This window comes from Odontesthes bonariensis, chromosome 20 (genome assembly GCF_027942865.1).
Source record: "Odontesthes bonariensis isolate fOdoBon6 chromosome 20, fOdoBon6.hap1, whole genome shotgun sequence".
Classification (NCBI taxonomy): domain Eukaryota; kingdom Metazoa; phylum Chordata; class Actinopteri; order Atheriniformes; family Atherinopsidae; genus Odontesthes; species Odontesthes bonariensis.
Window position 1 is genome coordinate 33,777,679 of NC_134525.1, and position 21,929 is coordinate 33,799,607.

Consider the following 21,929-nt stretch of genomic DNA (forward strand, 5'->3'; position numbering starts at 1 on the left):
CAGCAAACCAAAAATGCCGTCTGTCGGTGGAAAAGCTCAATAAATGGTCAAAAAACTAACCCACCAAAATTAAATGAATGAATGAAAAACTCCTCGTTTATTTTCCAGAGCCACAGGGAGCCGAGGGTTGCCGAGCCCTGGTGTAGACAGAGGTGGAAACCATCTTCAACACTGTGTTATTACATGAAAATGTGTGTTTGTGTGTGGTCAGGAGGCAGAAGTCTGTCATCAGATCATCCTTGTGGAGGACGTGTTAGCCCGCCTCTGTAAGACTGCGTATCCGCTGGCAGAGCTTCTGGCCCGGCCGCTGCCTGAGGGAGTGGACCCTCTTCGTCTGGAAGTCTACCTGTCTGACGAAGACTTTGAGGTCAGATATGTTACGGTTCGTGTGCTCCACTTTTCTGTTCAGGGCATTCAAAGTGTAGACTTTTGACTTTAATTTGAGGGTGTTCACTTTGAAATTAAAAAGCTAGATTTAAAAGCTTTTGAGTCAGATCTTTATTTAAATTGGACTCCCTAAAATGGCTCATTTCTGAAGATTAAATTAAATTCAGTTTTATTTATACAGCACCAAATTACAACAAATGTCATCTCAAGGCACCTCAATGATACAGTCCAATTCAAGCCAGGCAAATCCAATTAATTAATTAAAAAAATAATCCAACTCATTCATATAGAGCCAATTCAAAAACTATTTCCTAGCTAAGGAAACCAACAGATTGAGCTGAAACTTGTCTTCAGTCCAATCTCCCGTCCTGAGCGTGCCTGAGGCGACTGTGGAGAGAAACGACTCCCTTTGAACAGGAAGAAACCTCTGGCAGAACCAGAACCAGGAAGGGTGGCCATCAGAACCAGAACCAGGAAGGGTGGCCATCAGAACCAGAACCAGGAAGGGTGGCCACCAGAACCAGAACCAGGAAGGGTGGCCATCCGCCTCCACCAGCTGGGGTTTGAGAAGACAGAAAAGAGGGGACAACAAACACTGTAACACCATTCAAAGGATACCTGTTGGAACAGGGAAACACAAGTTAATGACCACAATAATGTCACATATACATGATGTCATTTGAGAAATTAAACAGGGGAAAAAGAGAGTAAAGTGAGGATGAGGATGGAAGATGTTCACACTACTAATAATACTCTGAACTTTATACCAAATGCTAAAACATGAAAAGGTGTCCAAATGCTTTCAGACCTCCTGCATTGGATGTTTTTTGACAGTTGCCGCACTGCTCCGTAGCTTTATGTGAACAGTGGCTGGAATTGTTGCTTGTGATGGGTGGAATGTTGTGGGTTGACCTGATTTCTGTGGCTGTGTGGTGCCATTCAGCCTCTCAGGATTTCCTGCTTCTCTCTTTGAGCTCTTCTAAATGTCTTTAATCCCGTCAGTGCTCCATCTCTCTGTATCTTTATGAACTTTTCTGTTTCACTCATCCCACCCTGCAGGGTGTCGGGGCTTCATCAGGGGTAAGTGGACTGCTTTGAATGTGGAAAACTCGAACTCGCTGCATCCTTCAGCGCTGTCACTAGCACTCCATTTTCTTCCCAACACTACTTTCTTACTCTGCTCTAACATCCTCATTTGTTAAGCATGCTGATAACAAGTGTTTGGGCTGAATCCCAAGAATGTGACAGTTTTTTTTTTTTGTATTTGACTGCAGTGGAAGATTGATGTGTCCAGGTTGTTGTTGTTTTTATTTTAATCTATTAAGCAAGAGTTTGCTGACTTTGGTTTGTCACTCACTGTGCAGGCTGCAGGCCTGGTTGGCAGGGTTTAGAGTGGAGAACATCATGTGAGCTGTTCCTGATGCTGCCTGTGTTGCTCCCACAGAAAGGCCTGCAGATGAGCAGAGAAGAATATGGAGCTTTGCCCGGATGGAAGCAGGTGAACTTGAAGAAGGCTAAAGGACTTTTCTGAAGAGGCCTGGCAGAATGTTGATCAGGCTTTCTTTTGCTTCTGTCTGCATGCAGCAGAGGCTCAGGGACTGCTCCTCTTGAGTTTGGCCTGCAGTGGATGGTTGAGGACGGATGAGAGAGCTTAGTGTGTGTGGGGCTTCAGATTTTCTTCTGACCAGCATGCTGTGTTGGTATGTTGTCATAAGTAGCTAAATGTATGTGAGTGTAAGCCCTTTTAAGTCACTGTGTTAATTAGCTTCCTTGCTAATGTATGTACATATGTACCACAAGCAAGACAGACAGTGCCCTTAGACTGTTAGCCTCATCTGTTAGAGTGGGAGCAGGTCTGTCAGCCTGTTGGACACACTCCCCTTCACACTCTCATATTACATGTATGTATGTGCATTACAAATAGGTTATATCAAGTCCACAGAGGAATTAAGGACAGCTTCCGATGTTAAGATGTGTTGAAATAAAGTATATATATTGGAGGCTTGTGTCATATGTTAATATGTGCTGGATGGAAGCAGAAGGTCTGCTGTATAGATCACCTGTTGCCATTTACTAATGAAATAGACTTCTCTGAATGCATCATTACTGTTTTAGGTTGTCACAAAGAAAGAAAAGAGGCAGCATGATGATGAACTGACTTCAGTGTATAGTGCCTTGCTTTGTGTACAGTTTATATACAGATCCTTGAATTACTTTATCAAGACTTTTGTGATATTAAGAACATAAGAGAAATAAAGAGTTTGATATTGTTTCACGTGTGGTTTTTCCTTACCTTCAGTTTTAAGGTTTCTCCAAAGTTACAGCAGTGTTGTTTTTTTTACACCGGACACTTTTAAGTTCTTTTATCAGCCACAAGAGGGCAGCGCAACACTAGTTTCTACATCTACAGAAAGAGATCGAGAATACTTCTGACAGATTCAATCTTTAACACTGCTGCAGGTCTGTCTGAGGTAAACTAGTAAATACTGACCAAACAGGACTTAAAGTGCACAGGATATGAACCTGGAGGTTGATGACTCCGCAGAAGATTAGTTTTACTTGACATTCTTTCTTCATACTTTGTATATTTTCTGCTGCAGACCTGGGGCCTCATGTACAAAGACTTGCTGGATTTCCTCCTGAAACATGGCGTACACTCAAACCCAAATGCCCTCCAACACACAAAAATATCCGGATGTACGAATCTGTGCGCACGCATCAATCCAAGCACATTTCCTTTGTACATCCCAATCAACGTGGAATTGAGCGCACATGTCGGAGCACCCGACTCCTCCCTGTCCACGCCCCTGATTAAATATGCAAATCATATTTAAATGAGCCCGGAAGTGGAGGCCCGCAAAATGTGTTCTTTGGCACGCTGTCCTCCAGCATGAGCAGCAAACTAAGAGGAGTGGGTGGGAGAGCCTGAGGCTGTCAATGCTGGGGGGTCTGAGAAGCCTCACAAGCAGAGGTGAAGAAGAAGTGGTCCCACATTAAGGTGGATGTGAAGAAGAAGTGGTTCCACATTAAGGTGGAGGTGAAGAAGAAGTGGTCCCACATTAAGGTGGAGGTGAAGAAGAAGTGGTCCCACATTAAGGTGGAGGTTAAGAAGAAGTGAACCCACATTAAGGTGGAGGTGAAGAAGAAGTGGTCCCACATTAAGGTGGAGGTGAAGAAGAAGTGGTCCCACATTAAGGTGGATGTGAAGAAGAAGTGGTACCACATTAAGGTGGAGGTGAAGAAGAAGTGGTCCCACATTAAGGTGGATGTGAAGAAGTGGTCCCACATTAAGGTGGAGGTGAAGAAGAAGTGGTCCAACATTAAGGTGGAGATGAAGAAGAAGTGAACCCAATATAAGGTGGAGGTGAAGAAGAAGTGGTCCCAAATTAAGGTGGAGGTGAAGAAGAAGTGGTCCCACATTAAGGTGGATGTGAAGAAGAAGTGGTCCCACATTAAGGTGGAGGTGAAGAAGAAGTGGCCCCACATTAAGGTGGATGTGAAGAAGAAGTGGTCCCACATTAAGGTGGATGTGAAGAAGAAGTGGTCCCACATTAAGGTGGATGTGAAGAAGAAGTGGTCCCATATTAAGGTGGAGGTGAAGAAGAAGTGGTCCCACATTAAGGTGGATGTGAAGAAGAAGTGGTCCCACATTAAGGTGGAGGTGAAGAAGAAGTGGTCCCACATTAAGGTGGAAGTGAAGAAGTGGTCCCACATTAAGGTGGAGGTGAAGAAGAAGTGGTCCAACATTAAGGTGGATGTGAAGAAGTGGTCCCACATTAAGGTGGAGGTGAAGAAGAAGTGGTCCAACATTAAGGTGGAGATGAAGAAGAAGTGAACCCAATATAAGGTGGAGGTGAAGAAGAAGTGGTCCCAAATTAAGGTGGAGGTGAAGAAGAAGTGGTCCCACATTAAGGTGGATGTGAAGAAGAAGTGGTCCCACATTAAGGTGGAGGTGAAGAAGAAGTGGTCCCACATTAAGGTGGATGTGAAGAAGAAGTGGTCCCACATTAAGGTGGAGGTGAAGAAGAAGTGGTACCACATTAAGGTGGATGTGAAGAAGAAGTGGTCCCACATTAAGGTGGAGCTGAAGAAGAAGTGGTCCCACATTAAGGTGGATGTGAAGAAGAAGTGTTCCCACATTAAGGTGGATGTGAAGAAGTGGTCCCACATTAAGGTGGAGGTGAAGAAGAAGTGGTCCAACATTAAGGTGGAGGTGAAGAAGAAGTGGTCCCACATTAAGGTGAATGTGAAGAAGAGGTGGTCCCACATTAAGGTGGAGGTGAAGAAGAAGTGGCCCCACATTAAGGTGGAGGTGAAGAAGAAGTGGTCCAACATTAAGGTGGATGTGAAGAAGAAGTGGTCCCACATTAAGGTGAATGTGAAGAAGAAGTGGTCCCACATTAAGGTGGAGGTGAAGAAGAAGTGGTCCAACATTAAGGTGGATGTGAAGAAGAAGTGGTCCCACATTAAGGTGAATGTGAAGAAGAAGTGGCCCCACATTAAGGTGGAGGTGAAGAAGAAGTGGTCCAACATTAAGGTGGATGTGAAGAAGAAGTGGTCCCACATTAAGGTGAATGTGAAGAAGAAGTGGTCCCACATTAAGGTGGAGGTGAAGAAGAAGTGGCCCCACATTAAGGTGGAAGTAAAGAAGAAGTGGTCCCACATTAAGGTGGAGATGAAGAAGAAGGGGTCCCACATTAAGGTGGATGTGAAGAAGAAGTGGTCCAACATTAAGGTGGATGTGAAGAAGAGGTGGTCCCACATTAAGGTGGAGGTGAAGAAGAAGTGGTCCCACATTAAGGTGAATGTGAAGAAGAGGTGGTCCCACATTAAGGTGGAGGTGAAGAAGAAGTGGCCCCACATTAAGGTGGATGTGAAGAAGAAGTGGTCCAACATTAAGGTGGAAGTAAAGAAGAAGTGGTCCCACATTAAGGTGGATGTGAAGAAGAGGTGGTCCCACATTAAGGTGGATGTGAAGAAGAAGTGGTCCCACATTAAGGTGGAGGTGAAGAAGAAGTGGTCCCACATTAAGGTGGAGATGAAGAAGAAGTGATCCCACATTAAGGTGGATGTGAAGAAGAAGTGGTCCCACATTAAGGTGGAAGTGAAGAAGAAGTGGTCCCACATTTAGGTGGAGGTGAAGAAGAATTGGTACCACATTAAGGTGGAGGTGAAGAAGAAGTGGTCCCACATTAAGGTGGAGATGAAGAAGAAGTGGTCCCACATTAAGGTGGATGTGAAGAAGAAGTGGTCCAACATTAAAGTGGAGGTGAAGAAGAAGTGGTCCCACATTAAGGTGGAGGTGAAGAAGAAGTGGTACCACATTAAGGTGGAGGTGAAGAAGAAGTGGTCCCACATTAAGGTGGAGGTGAAGAAGAAGTGGTCCCACATTAAGGTGGAGGTGAAGAAGAAGTGGTCCAACATTAAGGTGGAGGTGAAGAAGAAGTGGTCCCAAAACAGGCAGGTGTGGGGGTGACCGACTCTGTTTGAACAGAGAGTCGGGGCAACTATGGGTGACACTGCTCTCTCTGGGGTGGTGGGAGCACATGTGGGTGACTCTGATTATCCCCAAGGTAAATGTTGCTGTAAAGACAGGATAGAAATTGGGGGTGCACATACTCAATGCACGACACGGGGAATAATATTAGGACAATTATACAATAAAGTAACTCACCAAGAAGCCAACCATCGCGCACAGTACCACCTTGTAGTCTGTTCCCAACAATACTGTTACTCAGAATGTATGAATCGTGCGTTGAACCAGGCCACCTCGCCACAATGCTGGTTAATTGCATTTACGCATCACATATGATCTGTACATCGATCGAATGAAAATGTTTCCTGTTAACATACAAATTCATCATGTGATTGCGCTCTTATAGCAATGTGTGTGCATTCGATAGCTCCGATTACAAAACCGGCTCTTGCTTCAAATTGAGCTTTAATGTTGGCCTGTTCAACTGCATTGTGGGAATTTGATATACGTGGCTGAGATGCGGATAATTCTTTCCCACACGGCTGGCATGGCTCGGCTCAGGGTAGACTAGCACAGTCCCAATCGATTGGCCAGCTGCCTCTGGAATGCCCCGGTTGCTATAGGAACCCCAGTGTGCACATCACCTGTGAGCACAGGCAGCGCATGGCTCCTCGCTGTGTTGCGCTCCAACGCCGGCCGCAGCTCTGCGCACAGTTCCAGGAGGATTTCCCTCAAAATGGTTAATGAGTCAGTCGCCATCATATGCCAGCAAATCCTCTCTGTGTCTGAACACACGCTCTCTTTTTTAATTGCACCATTTGCAAAGTCTTCTAATACTGCTAAAGCAGCCATTGTTTTTAATGGTATGCATTGCACCACTTTGCGCTGCTTTTATATCCGCTCGTGTAATTGCAGACACATGGGTGCGTTAATTGTTTATCAGTATTAATTTTCACATTTATTTGTTATAACAGTTTCCCAACATCACCTTAGGTGTCGCCAAAGAATCAACAGCTGTAGAAAAGTGCGTATGCCAGCCCTGAAGCTGCCGTGAGGCACCGCACATTTCCAAGGTCATTTCGCTCTTGATACATCTGATCGTTGACGTGAAAAAGAGCGTACGCCGCTTTTTTGTGTGTACGCACCCCTTGTACATGAGGCCCCTGCTCTCTCCACAAATGCTCACTGTTACGTCCAGGCTCGACAGGTGTAACATGAAGAGATTCACAACTTGTCCAACTTAAAAGGGATTTATGTAAACAAGCAAAAAACATAGAAGCGATCTGGAGAAGCAGTGCTAAGGTCACCATGTTGGAGCATGACTGGGGGAGAGAGAGTGGCTAGGCTGGCCTTTTATCCTGTTCCAGGTGATAGTTGAAAATGAAAATCTCCAAGGAACATAAAAGCACAGGGCATAACACAGATAAGAAACTTCACTGGCAAAATTAATTCACACAAATTAATAGCACTTATGAGCATCTGCAAGTACATGTTCCTTTCCTTGAACATGACGCATATCCAGGTTAAAGCCCTGCAGAAACAAGCTCCATCTTGTGAGTCTCGGGTTGGAATTTTTCATCCTGCGCAAAGAGACAAGAGGGTTGTAGTCTGTATAGACAACTACAGGCTGACTTGTAGAGATGTACACCCTAAAGTGTTCCAAGCCCAGAATAAGAATAAGAGCCTCTTTCTCAATGGTGGACTAGCTTTTGTGGTGTACATCAAACTTTGTTGAAAAGTAACACACAGGGTGCTCTACTGTAAGCCTGAACTGGAGGAGGACTGAGTAGGTCCTTCTATCAGCTGACAAAGGATTTGTGATGTTTTGGTTTAAATTGTGTTTTTTTTGAGAGTTGAGAAATTATATCTGTAATTTCATCATCCGATCTTGTGTCAGGATAACGACCCTGAATCTTGAATATGAATGTATGTCAGGGAGCTAAGGGGCTGCAGGAACTTACATGCTTACAGCTTTCAACCGGACACGTCACATGATGAATCACAAATCAGAATCAGGCTGTGACTCACAAACAGTTCCTCTCAGTGATTCCCACAGAGTGGAACATTAGAGTACGCCTATCTGTTGAGCATTTAGTCTGTGTGACTGTAGCAGTAACGTTTGCTCTGTGTGCTCCTATGACGGCTGTTAAAAGTTCTTTTACCCACATGAAGTCACAGGCGGAAGCTGCAAACTCGTCAAACCTCAGCACCTCATTTTCCAGGATTTCCTCCAACTCCACACAAACATACACAGACAACTCTGAATGTTCTCAGATGTTCTGAACACCATTAGCTGGCCTGGGTGGAAGAGCAGGAGTAATTTGATGGGAATTTCATGCAATCGCAGTAGAACAATCTACACAGCAGGTTTCTGTCCATCCAACTGATGCTCAAGTGTTTCTGCAGCCCTGACACGGTGACATGAGGGAGAACAAACCTTTTCTGTGTCCCGGCACTTGGTGGATGTTTGACTATGCTGTTACACATGGCTCCTCTGAACTCCTTAGGCCCTTTTTGGGTGAGTTTCATGTTGTGACACAGTGTGTGTCTACCCACCTTCACTCCCACTCATAGCAGACCTCCTCCCTCCCTCTGTGTCTTCAGGAGGAAGGTGGGTTGTTCAGTGTATGCCGCTTTGCACGCACTGCTTGGTTTGTGTGTTAGTGTTTGACTCTGAGCCCAGTTTCTGTTCTGAGCTCCAACCAGCTTTTCTTTTCATTCAATCTCTTTACAGGATACAGAGAGGAATGTGAAACACTGCAACACATCTTGTATGTATTTATTGTGGATGTATTGAAAAGAGATATAAGGCAGTATCAGAGTTTTATGTTTAGCTGCAAATATGCTTTCGCATGTGCTAGAGTAGAGAATATGAAGTCATGTAAAATACATGCTCTGAAAAAAACATCTGGCTTCCACTGATGTGACGAGCTTCAGTTCATCTGCACAGGAACAGTCCGCAGCATGTGGACAGAGACATCATCATTAGAAAATGATTCTGACGACCTGCACCTCCAAAGTGGTGCAGAGAAAAGGTGAAACTCTGATGTTTTGTTTCATAATGGGATTATGCAAAGGGTAATTAGAATACCTGCCAACACTTCCTGGGCCATATGCCACGGGTTCTTTTAGCAGCCCATGAATTCTAATAACCCAAACGGGGTAAAAAAAAAAGCCCCCTTTTGGCAGGTATCTCCCTAATGCTCTTAACCATGTGTTACTTCAGCCCACTGCCACGCTGCCATAATGTTTTCTTTATGATAACAGTTTTCATTCAACACAGGCGTCGGTGTGAAGAGCCACAGTTGAGCCTAAGCACCGTGTATTCCACAGTATTTGCATCTGGCAGCGTGCCTGCACCACTCTCAGTTTACAAACTGAAAGCAAGGAGTCCAAATCAGGCTCAGAACATGTTCCTTTTGCAAACTGTGATCCACTTTTTTCCTGCTTCAGCCTCTCAGCATCACAGTGCACATATTTGTTCCTGGGCACTGCACTGCATGCTGGGAGTTTGCACGAGTGATAAGTATTTGAGTGAAGCTGTCGATTGAGTTTGGACTGTAAATTTTCAATCTTTTACTGTGTTTATCATGACAAGGGAAGATCAGTGAAATCAGTTAGTTTGCTGTTTGAGTGAATGTTTGGGCCTGTCTATCAGAGCAGGGTCCACAGGGTCAGCAGGAGAACAGGTGGGTGGTGACAGTGTATCAATCCTGAATGAAAAAGGGCGTATTGCTTTTTCTCCTTGAGGAGGGCTTGGCTAACCTGCTGGTTGAGCAAGACCTGATCCTGGATGATTGCGGCTGTGTCTCCACCCTTTCTACCATCAACCCGGATAAATCTGACCAGTGATGTCATGTATAGCCGCATGTCCTTCTTTAACGTGGGCTACATAGATAATTGGCAATTTTTCTGGAGAAAACCTGGTCTGATGAGGAGAGACGGCATCCATCCCACTTTGGAAGGAGCGGCTCTCATTTCTAGAAATATGGACGAATTTATTTGCCACCCTAAAACATGACAACCCAGGGCTCAGACCAGGATGCAGAGTTGTAGTCTTACACACTTCTCTGCAGCTTCCCACCTGCTGCTACCCACCCAATCAATTAACACAAAAGGAGCAAATCCTCTTGTGCAAAAAGAAATTAAAACAAAAACTTTAACTGAACAAAAACATCAAACTATTAAATGTGGTTTGCTGAATATCAGATCTCTCCTTTCCAAGTCTCTGTTAGTGAATGAGTTGATTTGTGATCATCATATGCATTGATGGAGGGGAGATAGAGACTGTTCAGACCTGCAAATACCTGGAGATGGTGCTGGATAATACAGGTGGCCAGCACCTCCACCAGAAGGCCAGTGGCTGAGGGAGTCCGTCCCCAAGGCACAAGTGCCTTTATAAAATATAATAGGCCTATATATATTTGTTTTAAGCCTATTCATATAAATATTTATTTGTCTTTTATGTCTTTTTTCTTTTGTTCAAACAAAATTCTGATGGTGCCGCTCAAAAAGATAATTGTCTGGAAATGCTAAAACATCTATGATAACCATCTCCTGATGAATATTTATTTCTTTGCGAAGTAATGCTGCTCCTTCATCCCCGGGATCGTTGTCTAAAGGACATGTTGGTGGAAAAAGTCGCCTCCTGCTGTGCCTGATGGACCTCTAGAAGTAGAAGAACTCGCTCTGCTGACTGAATGAATGAGGAAATCAAATGGCTGAAAGAGGGCAGAGACAGAGAGAAACTCCAGGTTCACTGAGTAAAACCTGGTCCCGACCAGGTTAGGTTCAGAGAGTCTGTTACTACAGTAACTGACCGAGAGGTTGAGTTACCTCCCTTTGTGAAACGGAAAACTCAGAGTTTCCCTCATTTCAGGGTTAATCAACTCAGAGTTTTCACTAAACCTGCTTTGTGAAACGGACCTCTGCTGTTTCTGGGAGTTGTTATTGATGATGTGCTATATTGACATGGAAATCTCATATATAACAAATAAGGTATTAAAAAGCATCTTCATTCTGAATAAGCTTAAGTACGTTTTTCATTGTAAGACAATGAGAATGTTATACTAATCACTTATATTGACTTACTTTAGTAACTGTGTGGAAATTTGGGGTAACATGTATGTAAGCAACAGAAACTCATTGAATCTCTGTCAGAATCATACATGAAGCTAAATTTAACTCCAATGGATTATTTATTAAGTCAGCTTTACTGAAACTTAAAGATATCATAGAACTCCAGACATTGTTTGTCATGTTTAAAGCAAAAAAACTAAATATTGCAAAGGTTCTTTGTGTTTACTGCAAAAGATGAAAATCATAGAAGGAAATTTGATCTCAAACATCAAATGGCTCGTACCAATTTAAAACAAATGTGTATCTCAGCTGCTGGAGTCAAACTTTGGAATTCTCCACATAACGATTTAAAAGGTTGTACAGCTATTTCCCTGTTCAAAAAAATGTTTAAGGAGGATACAATTAGACATTATTGACTGGAATTGTAACTGGATGTTTTTTTAAAGTATATTTTTTGGGGCTTTTATGCCTATAATGGACAGGACAGTTGAAGAGAAACAGGAAGCAGAGAGAGGGGGAATGACATGCAGCAAAGGCCATCCGATGTAGGGCTCGAACCGGGGCCAATTGCAGCGAGGACTGTAGCCTCTGTACATGGGGCGCCTGCACAACCCACTATGCCTCCATTTACTCATTTATTTTGAATAGTAGTTGTTTTTTCTCTCTGTTGCAGTTAATAAGAGTGTGTTTGAATTAGATTCTTGTAACTGCTCCTTTCCAATCTTGAAAAGTGTGGATTTAAATTGTGTTTCACGATTTCTTTTCTTTTTATATACTGTATTTGTTGTACTGTACACTTTGATGAAAGGAATGAAAAAAAAAAAGACCCCATCCACCCCCAACATGGACTGTTCACACTGCTCCCCTCCGTAGGCCGTAGGTACAGAAGTGTGAAATGCAGGACCACCAGGCTCAAAAACTCTTTTTTCCCCACTGCCATCAGACTTCATAACAGCTGACAATTACATTTGCACTACCAACAACCTGCTTACATTTAATTTACACTGTTCAGTGTATATATATTTATTACTTTTCTTCTATTTATTTTGTATTTGTATATAGTATTTTTACTCCTTTGACTGGGAAGGACATTTGTCATGGTACAAGGTGTAGCAGTCACAGTGTGTGGATTAAGAAGTCTGCAGCCTCTGAAGACACCAACATTCCTATCGGGGGATGTTTACGTATGTGGATAAAACCAGATCTTCAATTCTTCTCCACCAAGGAAAAAGAGACATAAACTGCCGAATTTACAAACCCAGGCAGACGTCACCACAGTTCAGGCATATCATTGGCTGAAAGAGTAGTGTAAGCTTACGTCATGCCCCGCCTCCGAGAGTCAAACCACGGAGCCCGCGAAACCAGACAAAGACTTGATGGAGAGTTCAGCAGATCAGAGTTGAGAGCAGATTGGATTTGATTTTCAGTTGTTCAGTTTCTCAGATCTGGAGAGATTTGAAGAGAGCGGAAAGATGAGAGGATGAGCCGTGCAGAATACGACAAAAGGGAGGAAGGAGATGGCAGAAGGACCCAAGGAAGAAAGACTCGAAGAAAGAAACAGAATGAAGTCTGAAGATGCACGTTTTCCGTGTTTTTGTTCGTCCATCGTCATCCATGTCCCTTTTACATCGCACGCTCTAACCTCCGCTATGGCACGCCATCACAGTTCTTCCTACCAAGAAAGCCAACTCCAAGCAATCTTTTATTAATCTTCTGTGAACTTAAGTTCGCTTCATCAGAGAAAGCAGCAACGGACAAACTCTGACACTCGGAGGATTTGATCATCCCAAGCCCTCGGCACCATCGTTCCCATTTCCTGGTGAAAAGAAGCAACTACAAAGTCCGCTTAAATCAGCCACAACCAGGCCCTGAGAGCAGGACCCAGAAGAAATCTACTCGGGCTGCATGGCTACCTGCTGTGTTCCGATCTGACAAAAAGGAACTTCAGTACAGTAAGACCGACCCGTTTTTCACCTTAAAGTGGGTTTGATGGATGTCTCGAGGCTTTCACAGAATGATGAATGAAGCCAACCTGAACTATTTGAATACATCCAGTATCTCCCCATTCCCCATATTTTATTTTCCATTCACTAAGTGTTTTATATAATCACCCATATTCAATGCATCTCCTGTTTGTTTTAAAGGTTCATGTTTTGGTCATATCATTTTAATAAATAGTTCATATATCTATATATATATGTTATAATCACAGATTGTGTCGTATGCTTTCTTTACATAATGTCTGTCCAACCAAACGAGAACTTTCACAAAAGTAGCGAGATATGAGACTGATTATTAATTGATTATTAATTGATTATTAATTTAACATACCAGGATCGTAAGATTTTAACAGTTGTCCTCTCTGACTGTAACTTAAAACAAGTTAAAACAACAGGAAGGTGGTGCCCTATATTCGAGGTTTAAGGTTCATTGAGATTGTGAGAACGTCTTATAAATCCTTATATTTAATACATATATAAATGCCCAATAACGCTACAAAGGAAACATGTTTCTACTGTGCATATGACAATAAAATCTTTTAATCTTGAATCTTAAATCTTAAATCTTATAAATAGTTCATACAATTCTACTTAAATGGTATTAAACTATCTACTGAAAAAGCAGTATTAGGAGTTCCCTTTTTCACTTTTCATCAGATCAGCAGAATGGGAGGCAGAGCCTTCAGTTATCAGGCCCCTCTCTGTGGAACCAGCTGCCAGTTTGGGAGGCAGAGCCTTCAGTTATCAGGCCCCTCTCTGTGGAACCAGCTGCCAGTTTGGGAGGCAGAGCCTTCAGTTATCAGGCCTCTCTCTGTGTAACAATCTGCCAGTTTGGGAGGCAGAGCCTTCAGTTACCAGGCCTCTCTCTGTGGAACCAGCTGCCAGTTTGGGAGGCAGAGCCTTCAGTTATCAGGCCCCTCTCTGTGGAACAAGCTGCCAGTTTGGGAGGCAGAGCCTTCAGTTATCAGGCCCCTCTCTGTGGAACAATCTGCCAGTTTGGGAGGCAGAGCCTTCAGTTATCAGGCCCCTCTTTGTGGAACAAGCTGCCAGTTTGGGAGGCAGAGCCTTCAGTTATCAGGCCCCTCTCTGTGGAAGCAGCTGCCAGTTTGGGAGGCAGAGCCTTCAGTTATCAGGCCCCTCTCTGTGGAAGCAGCTGCCAGTTTGGGAGACAGAGCCTTCAGTTATCAGGCCCCTCTCTGTGGAACCAGCTGCCAGTTTGGGAGGCAGAGCCTTCAGTTATCAGGCCCCTCTCTGTGGAACAATCTGCCAGTTTGGGAGGCAGAGCCTTCAGTTATCAGGCCCCTCTTTGTGGAACAAGCTGCCAGTTTGGGAGGCAGAGCCTTCAGTTATCAGGCCCCTCTCTGTGGAAGCAGCTGCCAGTTTGGGAGGCAGAGCCTTCAGTTATCAGGCCCCTCTCTGTGGAAGCAGCTGCCAGTTTGGGAGACAGAGCCTTCAGTTATCAGGCCCCTCTCTGTGGAACCAGCTGCCAGTTTGGGAGGCAGAGCCTTCAGTTATCAGACCCCTCTCTTGTGGAACTAGCTGCCAGTTTGGGAGGCAGAGCCTTCAGTTATCAGACCCCTCTCTTGTGGAACTAGCTGCCAGTTTGGGAGGCAGAGCCTTCAGTTATCAGGCCCTTCTCTGTGGAACCAGCTGCCAGTTTGGGAGGCAGAGCCTTCAGTTATCAGGCTCCTCTCTGTGGAACTAGCTGCCAGTTTGGGAGGCAGAGCCTTCAGTTATCAGGCCCCTCTCTGTGGAAGCAGCTGCCAGTTTGGGAGACAGAGCCTTCAGTTATCAGGCCCCTCTCTGTGGAACCAGCTGCCAGTTTGGGAGGCAGAGCCTTCAGTTATCAGGCCCCTCTCTTGTGGAACTAGCTGCCAGTTTGGGAGGCAGAGCCTTCAGTTATCAGGCCCCTCTCTGTGGAACTAGCTGCCAGTTTGGGAGGCAGAGCCTTCAGTTATCAGGCCCTTCTCTGTGGAACCAGCTGCCAGTTTGGGAGGCAGAGCCTTCAGTTATCAGGCCCCTCTCTTTGGAACCAGCTGCCAGTTTGGGAGGCAGAGCCTTCAGTTATCAGGCCCCTCTCTGTGGAACCAGCTGCCAGTTTGGGAGGCAGAGCCTTCAGTTATCAGGCCCCTCGCTTTAGAACCAGCTGCCAGTTTGGGAGGCAGAGCCTTCAGTTATCAGGCCCCTCTCAGTGGAACCAGCTGCCAGTTTGGGAGGTAGAGCCTTCAGTTATCAGGCCCCTTGCTTTAGAAGCAGCTGCCAGTTTGGGAGGCAGAGCCTTCAGTTATCAGGCCCCTCTCTCTGGAACTAGCTGCCAGTTTGGGAGGCAGAGCCTTCAGTTATCAGGCCCCTCTCTGTGTAATAAGCTGCCAGTTTGGGAGGCAGAGCCTTCAGTTATCAGGCCCCTCTCTGTGGAACTAGCTGCCAGTTTGGGAGGCAGAGCCTTCAGTTATCAGGCCCCTCTCTGTGGAATAAGCTGCCAGTTTGGGAGGCAGAGCCTTCAGTTATCAGGCCCCTCTCTGTGTAATAAGCTGCCAGTTTGGGAGGCAGAGCCTTCAGTTATCAGGCCCCTCTCTGTGGAACTAGCTGCCAGTTTGGGAGGCAGAGCCTTCAGTTATCAGGCCCCTCTCTGTGGAATAAGCTGCCAGTTTGGGAGGCAGAGCCTTCAGTTATCAGGCCCCTCTCTTGTGGAATAAGCTGCCAGTAAATGTCCGGGAAGCAGACACCCTTTCCACTTTTAAGACCAGGCTTAAAACTTTCCTTTTTGATAAAGCTTATAGTTAGGGATGGCTCAGGTGATCCTGAAACATCCCATAGTTAAGCTGCTATAGGCCAAGACTGCTGGGGAAGCTCCCATGATGCACCTCTCTTCCCTCTGCTCTCTTTCCTCTCCATGTACATGTGACATCATTGTTGTCATTAACTTGTGTTTCTCTCTCTCAGCAGGTGTCCCTGGCCTGGTGTTACAGTGTTTGTTGTCCCCCCTTTCCTGTCCTCTCAGCCCCCAGCTGGTCCAGGCAGATGGCCGACAAACAACCATACAGTCTCATAATCACTCCTATTGTTAATTTAGTCTCATCAGTTAAACTCAGATGCATGTTTCTGGATAGTGGGAGAAAAACCTGAAAAAAGAATGCCTGGAGGGAACACTTGTATGTGTAGTACATGTAAACACCACTCTGAAAGAACAGAGTTCTGAGATTAGAATCAGGAGACAAAGCTAACCACCACACCACCATGCAGTCACAATCGTGCACTACTATTAGCATAATGACTGTCTGTAAAAACCCCATTAACCGTACTGACTGTTAGAATATCAAATTACATCTCATCTTTCAGTTTCTGCACCCACTGCAGATTCTCAGTCCAACCTGAACCTGGATCACACACATGCTGTCCCCACTGACCTCACTGTGGCCTGTTCTGTGTTCAGCTCTGCTGGCTACCTGGCCTGTATCAGGATCCTTCTCACAGCCTGGCCATTGCTGTGATTTATTCTCAGCAATGGCCAGACCACATAAATATATACTTAAAAACTCCTGCTACCCATAAAAATGGTGCAAGGTGCTATTTTGGTTAAATGTACCCTCCCACCACAACTGGCTTTGATTTGTCATTGGAAACCAGATGCAGGTGATGTTCCACACACAGTTCCAGGGAGACAATAAACCACAGCCTGGGCAGGTCTGAATCTGATGAGCTCTGCAGCGAACATGATACCCACTCGGTCTTGGCCAGAACCTGTGGACATACGGAACCTCAGATTCCCTTGGGGACTGCACTGCGCTGGTCTCAGCCTGAACTCAGCGTTGCAGCTCACAGTTGTTTTATTGCCACCTAGTAAGCACTAATTTAGCCAGGGATGCTGAATGATGCAAGCCAAGGCAATCGCCTGAGTGTGGGTAGCTTTCATCCCATTTCCATCTATCAGACAGCTGTGATCCTGCACTGTCAGCTTTAAAAAGCTTATCGGTGTGGAAAGCATAGGAGCACTCTTAAACCACAGACATTAAAAGAACATTTTAAAGGAACATTCCACCAGTGGAGACATGAATATGTATTGAAAGTGGGCCATATATGTAGTAGAATAGTAGCATAAATTTTTAATTTGGTGCCTTCTTGACCGAGAAAAGGCAGAAAATGACTTTTTTGTACTTGTGGATTAAAGACAACAATCCCCATAGTGCATTGCAATGCTCAAGATCCGCAGGCCACTCCCCCGAGAGTGTACGAGCTCCACCCGACTCTACGCTACCTGGAAATCATGTCACTGCCTTACCTGTTTGCACTTCCATCGAGCACCTTACTGTATACTCAATCACAGGGTCAATACCTCTTTTTTTATAGTGTGGATAATGTTGTTTGTGTGTCTTTATGTTCATGACAATTCTTATTTTGTTAATTAAAAAACAAAATGTCACTCCTTCTCTCCTGTCTGCCTTCAACAAAGTTTAGAATAGCATCATAAACTTGGAAGGAGGTAACTGATTTGCAACAAACTTATAATGCAATGTATACTTGTAATGCTTCATAATTTATAGTAATTATAGGTAGGCTATGATCACAATTCTGTCGTTTTGTCATCTGAGGTACCAGTAGCTAGGTAGTTCCCGTTCTGAAATGTTGGTCGTTCAATAACTCGAATACACTTGGAGCAACATTACTAAGAAAGAACCACAACAACGTACATTTTAACCATTTAATTAAATAACTATACAAACAATACAACTGTTGAATGAATATAAAACAAGGAAACTATAGCTCCTCCTGAGGTGCCCGCAGTACTGGCCGTCTGGAGCTGGGTAGTTCTGGCGGATAGCCTGCACGACAGACGCCCTCTGCCCAATCTCTCTCCTTGCAGGACCCACTCAAGAAAGTGCCGGTAGGCTGTTAGACGAAATTGTCTAGACAAAACATTGATCACAAAGTGAGTGATGGCATTTGAGCCTAGCGTGCCACAGTAGCTTGCATAACTGCAAGCTATTTGTGCAATGAACATGCCACGTTAGCGTGTTAGCAAGAGTACTCCTTGACATGGTAACAAAGAAAACAAACTTACTTTACAGAAAGACGTCCATTTGGCCCTGTAGGCTTTGACTGTCGTTTCCAGTTGTCTTTAGGTATTCTAAAGTAGGTCTCCAGGACGCCACCAATTCGCCACACAAACAACTTAAAGCAGCATTACCGCCACCAACTGGTAAGGAGTGTGGATCTCATGACAATTATATATACCTATATCTATCTATCTATCTATCTATCTATCTATCTATCTATCTATCTATCTATCTATCTATCTATCTATCTATCTATATACATATATATATATATATATAGTTAGCTGTAGCTCTCTGCCAGTCTAAAGCACTGGCACTGATCTGTGATAGGTCTGTTAGCGCATTAGGTCCAACCCCCCTATGGGCGGTGTTGAAGGGTGGGAACTAGCGCTTGTAGTCTCAACAGAAATCCACCCCTCTTACACTTCCTCCTACAATGACCCAAAATGACGATTTTTGCGTCATTGTAGGAGGAAGTGTAAAGAGGTGAATACGGATTTCTCCCGTCTCAGGGGGAAATGAGAGAGTGTTGCATGACCATTCAAAAGTATGACTGGGTTTCTAACAATGCAAAGCCTAATGCAAATGGGTGGAGTGTCCCTTTAACAGTCCTGGAGGTTCTTCCAGGGAAACTGTTCATTTAATCCTTAAAATTGAAGATTGGTTATTTTTGGATTTCAGATTTTCAAATGAGTTGCTATTCCTGGCAGTTTTTAACATTTAAAAGTAAAAACAGTATATGTACCCAGAGAGAAATACAGAATGTTGAAATTAAACAGGAAGCCTCCCATTCAGGAAAGTCAGAATCCAAGGTTGAACTGAAACTTCCTGCTCGAGGTCTTGTTACTGTGTATGACTACTGATTTGTGTGTGTAGGAGTATCTATAGGAGTGACAATAGGTGAGCTGATGACATTTGAATCAGGTAGAGGGAAAAGGGTTTCTCATGACAAACCCATAAATTAATCGGTTTCATTTTGGTGACCTTTCCGCATGCTGTTGTAGTATTTTGGACCATAACTATTTACTTCAGACTTGGTGTGGTCTTACTCGTCATCTTCAGTGTGAAAGCACTTTGAGTGGTCAGCTAGACTAGAAAAGCTCAATACAAGTACAGTCCATTTACCATTTACTGTGCCTAGGGTTAAGGATAACCCTAGCACTGCGAAATACTTGTGCAAGTCCACAACACAACTTAAACAACCTGCTTTCACATACACCTTTTATACACCTTTTAAAACCAAAGCAATGTATTTTTATTATTTCAATTCAATTCACACTTCGGCGGTGGGCAGCCAGTCTCCGCTTCACATTCAATTCAATTCAATTCAATTCATTTTTATTTATATAGCGCCAAATACAACCAATTTCATCTCAAGGCACTTAGATAATAAAGTCCAATTCAAGCCAATTGGAATTCAATTAATTGTAATCATGATTATTCATAAAATAATCCAATTCGTTCATATAGAGCAAATTCAAAAACAATTTCCTAGCTAAGGAAACCAACAGATTGCACCGAAACTTTTTTCTTTTTCGGTCCAATCTCCCGTCCTGAGCGTGCCTGAGGCGACTGTGGAGAGAAACGACTCCCTTTGAACAGGAAGAAACCTCTGGCAGAACCAGACTCAGGAAGGGTGGCCATCTGCCTCGACCAGCTGGGGTTTGAGAAGACAGAAAGGGGGGGAGGGGGCGGCGGCGGCGGCACTGTAACACCATTCAAAGAATATCTGTTGGAACAGGGAAACACGAGTTAATGACCACAATAATGTCACATATACATAAAGAGAGTAAAGTGAGGAAAGGTGTGACAGATGAGGCCCCCCAGCAGTCAGGGCCTATAGCAGCTTAACTATGGGATGTTTCAGGATCATCTGAGCCATCCCTAACTATAAGCTTTATCAGAAAGGAAAGTTTTAAGCCTGGTCTTAAAAGTGGAAAGGGTGTCTGCTTCCCGGACATTTACTGGCAGCTTATTCCACAAGAGAGGGGCCTGATAACTGAAGGCTCTGCCTCCCAAACTGGCAGCTGGTTCCACAGAGAGGGGCCTGATAACTGAAGGCTCTGCCTCCCAAACTGGCAGCTGGTTCCACAGAGAGGGGCCTGATAACTGAAGGCTCTGCCTCCCATTCTACTTTTAGAAACTCTGGGAACCTCAAGTAAACCTGCAGTTTGGGAACGAAGTGCTCTGTTAGGAAAATATCTTATAATGAGATCTTTAAGATATGATGGAGCTCGGTCATTAAGAGCTTTATATGTAAGGAGAAGAATCTTAAATTCTATTCTGAATTTAACAGGGAGCCAATGAAGAGAAGCTAAAACTGGAGAAATATGATCTCTCCTGTTAGTTCTCATTAGAACTCTGGCTGCAGCATTTTGGATCAGCTGGAGGCTTTTCAGAGAATATGTGGGACAGCCCAATAATAAAGAATTACAGTAGTCCAATCCTGAAGTAACAAATGCATGAATTAGTTTTTCTGCATCACTCTGAGACAAGATGTTCCTGATTTTAACAATATTACGAAGATGAAAGAAGGCAGTCCTAGAAACCTGTTTTATATGCGAGTCAAATGATAAATTCTGGTCAAAAATAACTCCAAGGTTCCTCACTGTAGAAGTAAAAGCCAAGGAAATACCATCTAGAGTAACTATATAGCTAGACAATTTCTCCCTGAAACGCTCAGGTCCAAAGATAACTACTTCAGTTTGTCTGAATTTAGAAGCAGACAGTTCTGAGTCATCCAGGTCTTTATGTCTTTAAGACATGCTTGTAGTCTGACCAACCTATTGGGTTCATCTGGTTTTATAGATAAGTACAGCTGAGTATCATCAGCATAGCAATGGAAATTTATGCCATATTGTCTAATAATGTTACCTAATGGAAGCATGTATAAAGTGAAAAGAATCGGTCCAAGCACAGAACCCTGGGGAACTCCATGACTTACTCTGGTCTGTGAGGAAGATTCTTCATTTACAAGAACAAACTGAAATCTATCAGATAAATATGACTTAAACCAGCCTAATGCAGTTCCTTTAATCCCAATAACATGTTCAAGTCTCTGTAATAAGATACTGTGATCGACCGTATCAAATGCAGCACTGAGATCCAACAGGACAAGCACAGACACAAGTCCGCTATCAGAGGCTAAGAGGAGATCATTGGTAACTTTCAGCAGTGCAGTTTCTGTGCTATGATGCACTCTGAATCCTGACTGAAACTCTTCAAACAGATTATTTCTGTGTAAATGATCACAAAGCTGAGCTGCAACTATTTTTTCAAGAACTTTAGACATAAAAGGGAGATTGGATATAGGTCTATAATGAGCCAACACTTCTGAATCAAGAGTAGGTTTTTTAAGTAAAGGTTTAATTACAGCAACCTTAAAAGGCTGAGGTACATATCCTGTCAACAAAGACAGATTGATCAAATCCAATATGGAAGTGTCAATTAATAGGAAAACCTCCTTGAACAGTCTGGTTGGGATTGGGTCTAAAACACAAGTTGATGGTTTAGAAGAGACTATTGCTGTTGTTAGTTCAGAGAGATCAACTGGACAGAAGCCATCTAAATACAAATCAGGTTCTAAAGATACTTCTAAAGCTGCTGTACTTGATGATACATCACTGGCAATAGTGGGAAGGACTCCATCAATCTTCTCTCTGATAGAAACAATTTTATTGATGAAGAAACTCATGAAATCAACACAAAAGGAGCAAATCCTCTTGTGCAAAAAAAAAAAATTAAAACAAAAACTTTAACTGAACAAAAACATCAAACTATTAAATGTGGTTTGCTGAATATCAGATCTCTCCTTTCGAAGTCTCTGTTAGTGAATGAGTTGATTTGTGATCATCATATTGATATATTTTGTCTTACAGAAACCTGGCTGCAGCAGGAGGATCATGTTAGCATCATGTTAGCATCATGTTAGCA

At 43.7% G+C, this 21,929-nt stretch overlaps 1 protein-coding gene across 10 annotated transcripts in view; it reads left to right on the plus strand.

Moving 5' to 3' along the window:
- svila (supervillin a) overlaps positions 1–2,639 on the plus strand; it is a 100,831-nt gene extending 98,192 nt beyond the window's left edge. For 7 of the 10 annotated variants that reach the window (XM_075452944.1, XM_075452938.1, XM_075452937.1 and 4 more), the window contains 3 exons: positions 212–367; positions 1,447–1,467; positions 1,832–2,639. In XM_075452944.1, coding sequence (XP_075309059.1) covers positions 212–367; positions 1,447–1,467; positions 1,832–1,918 — 264 coding nt within the window. In that variant the 3' untranslated portion in view covers positions 1,919–2,639. Of the gene's footprint in view, positions 1–211; positions 368–1,446; positions 1,468–1,831 lie in introns of those variants that run through there. The other 3 variants (XM_075452939.1, XM_075452940.1, XM_075452943.1) reach the window with 2 other exon arrangements.
- Positions 2,640–21,929: the final 19,290 nt, after the last annotated feature.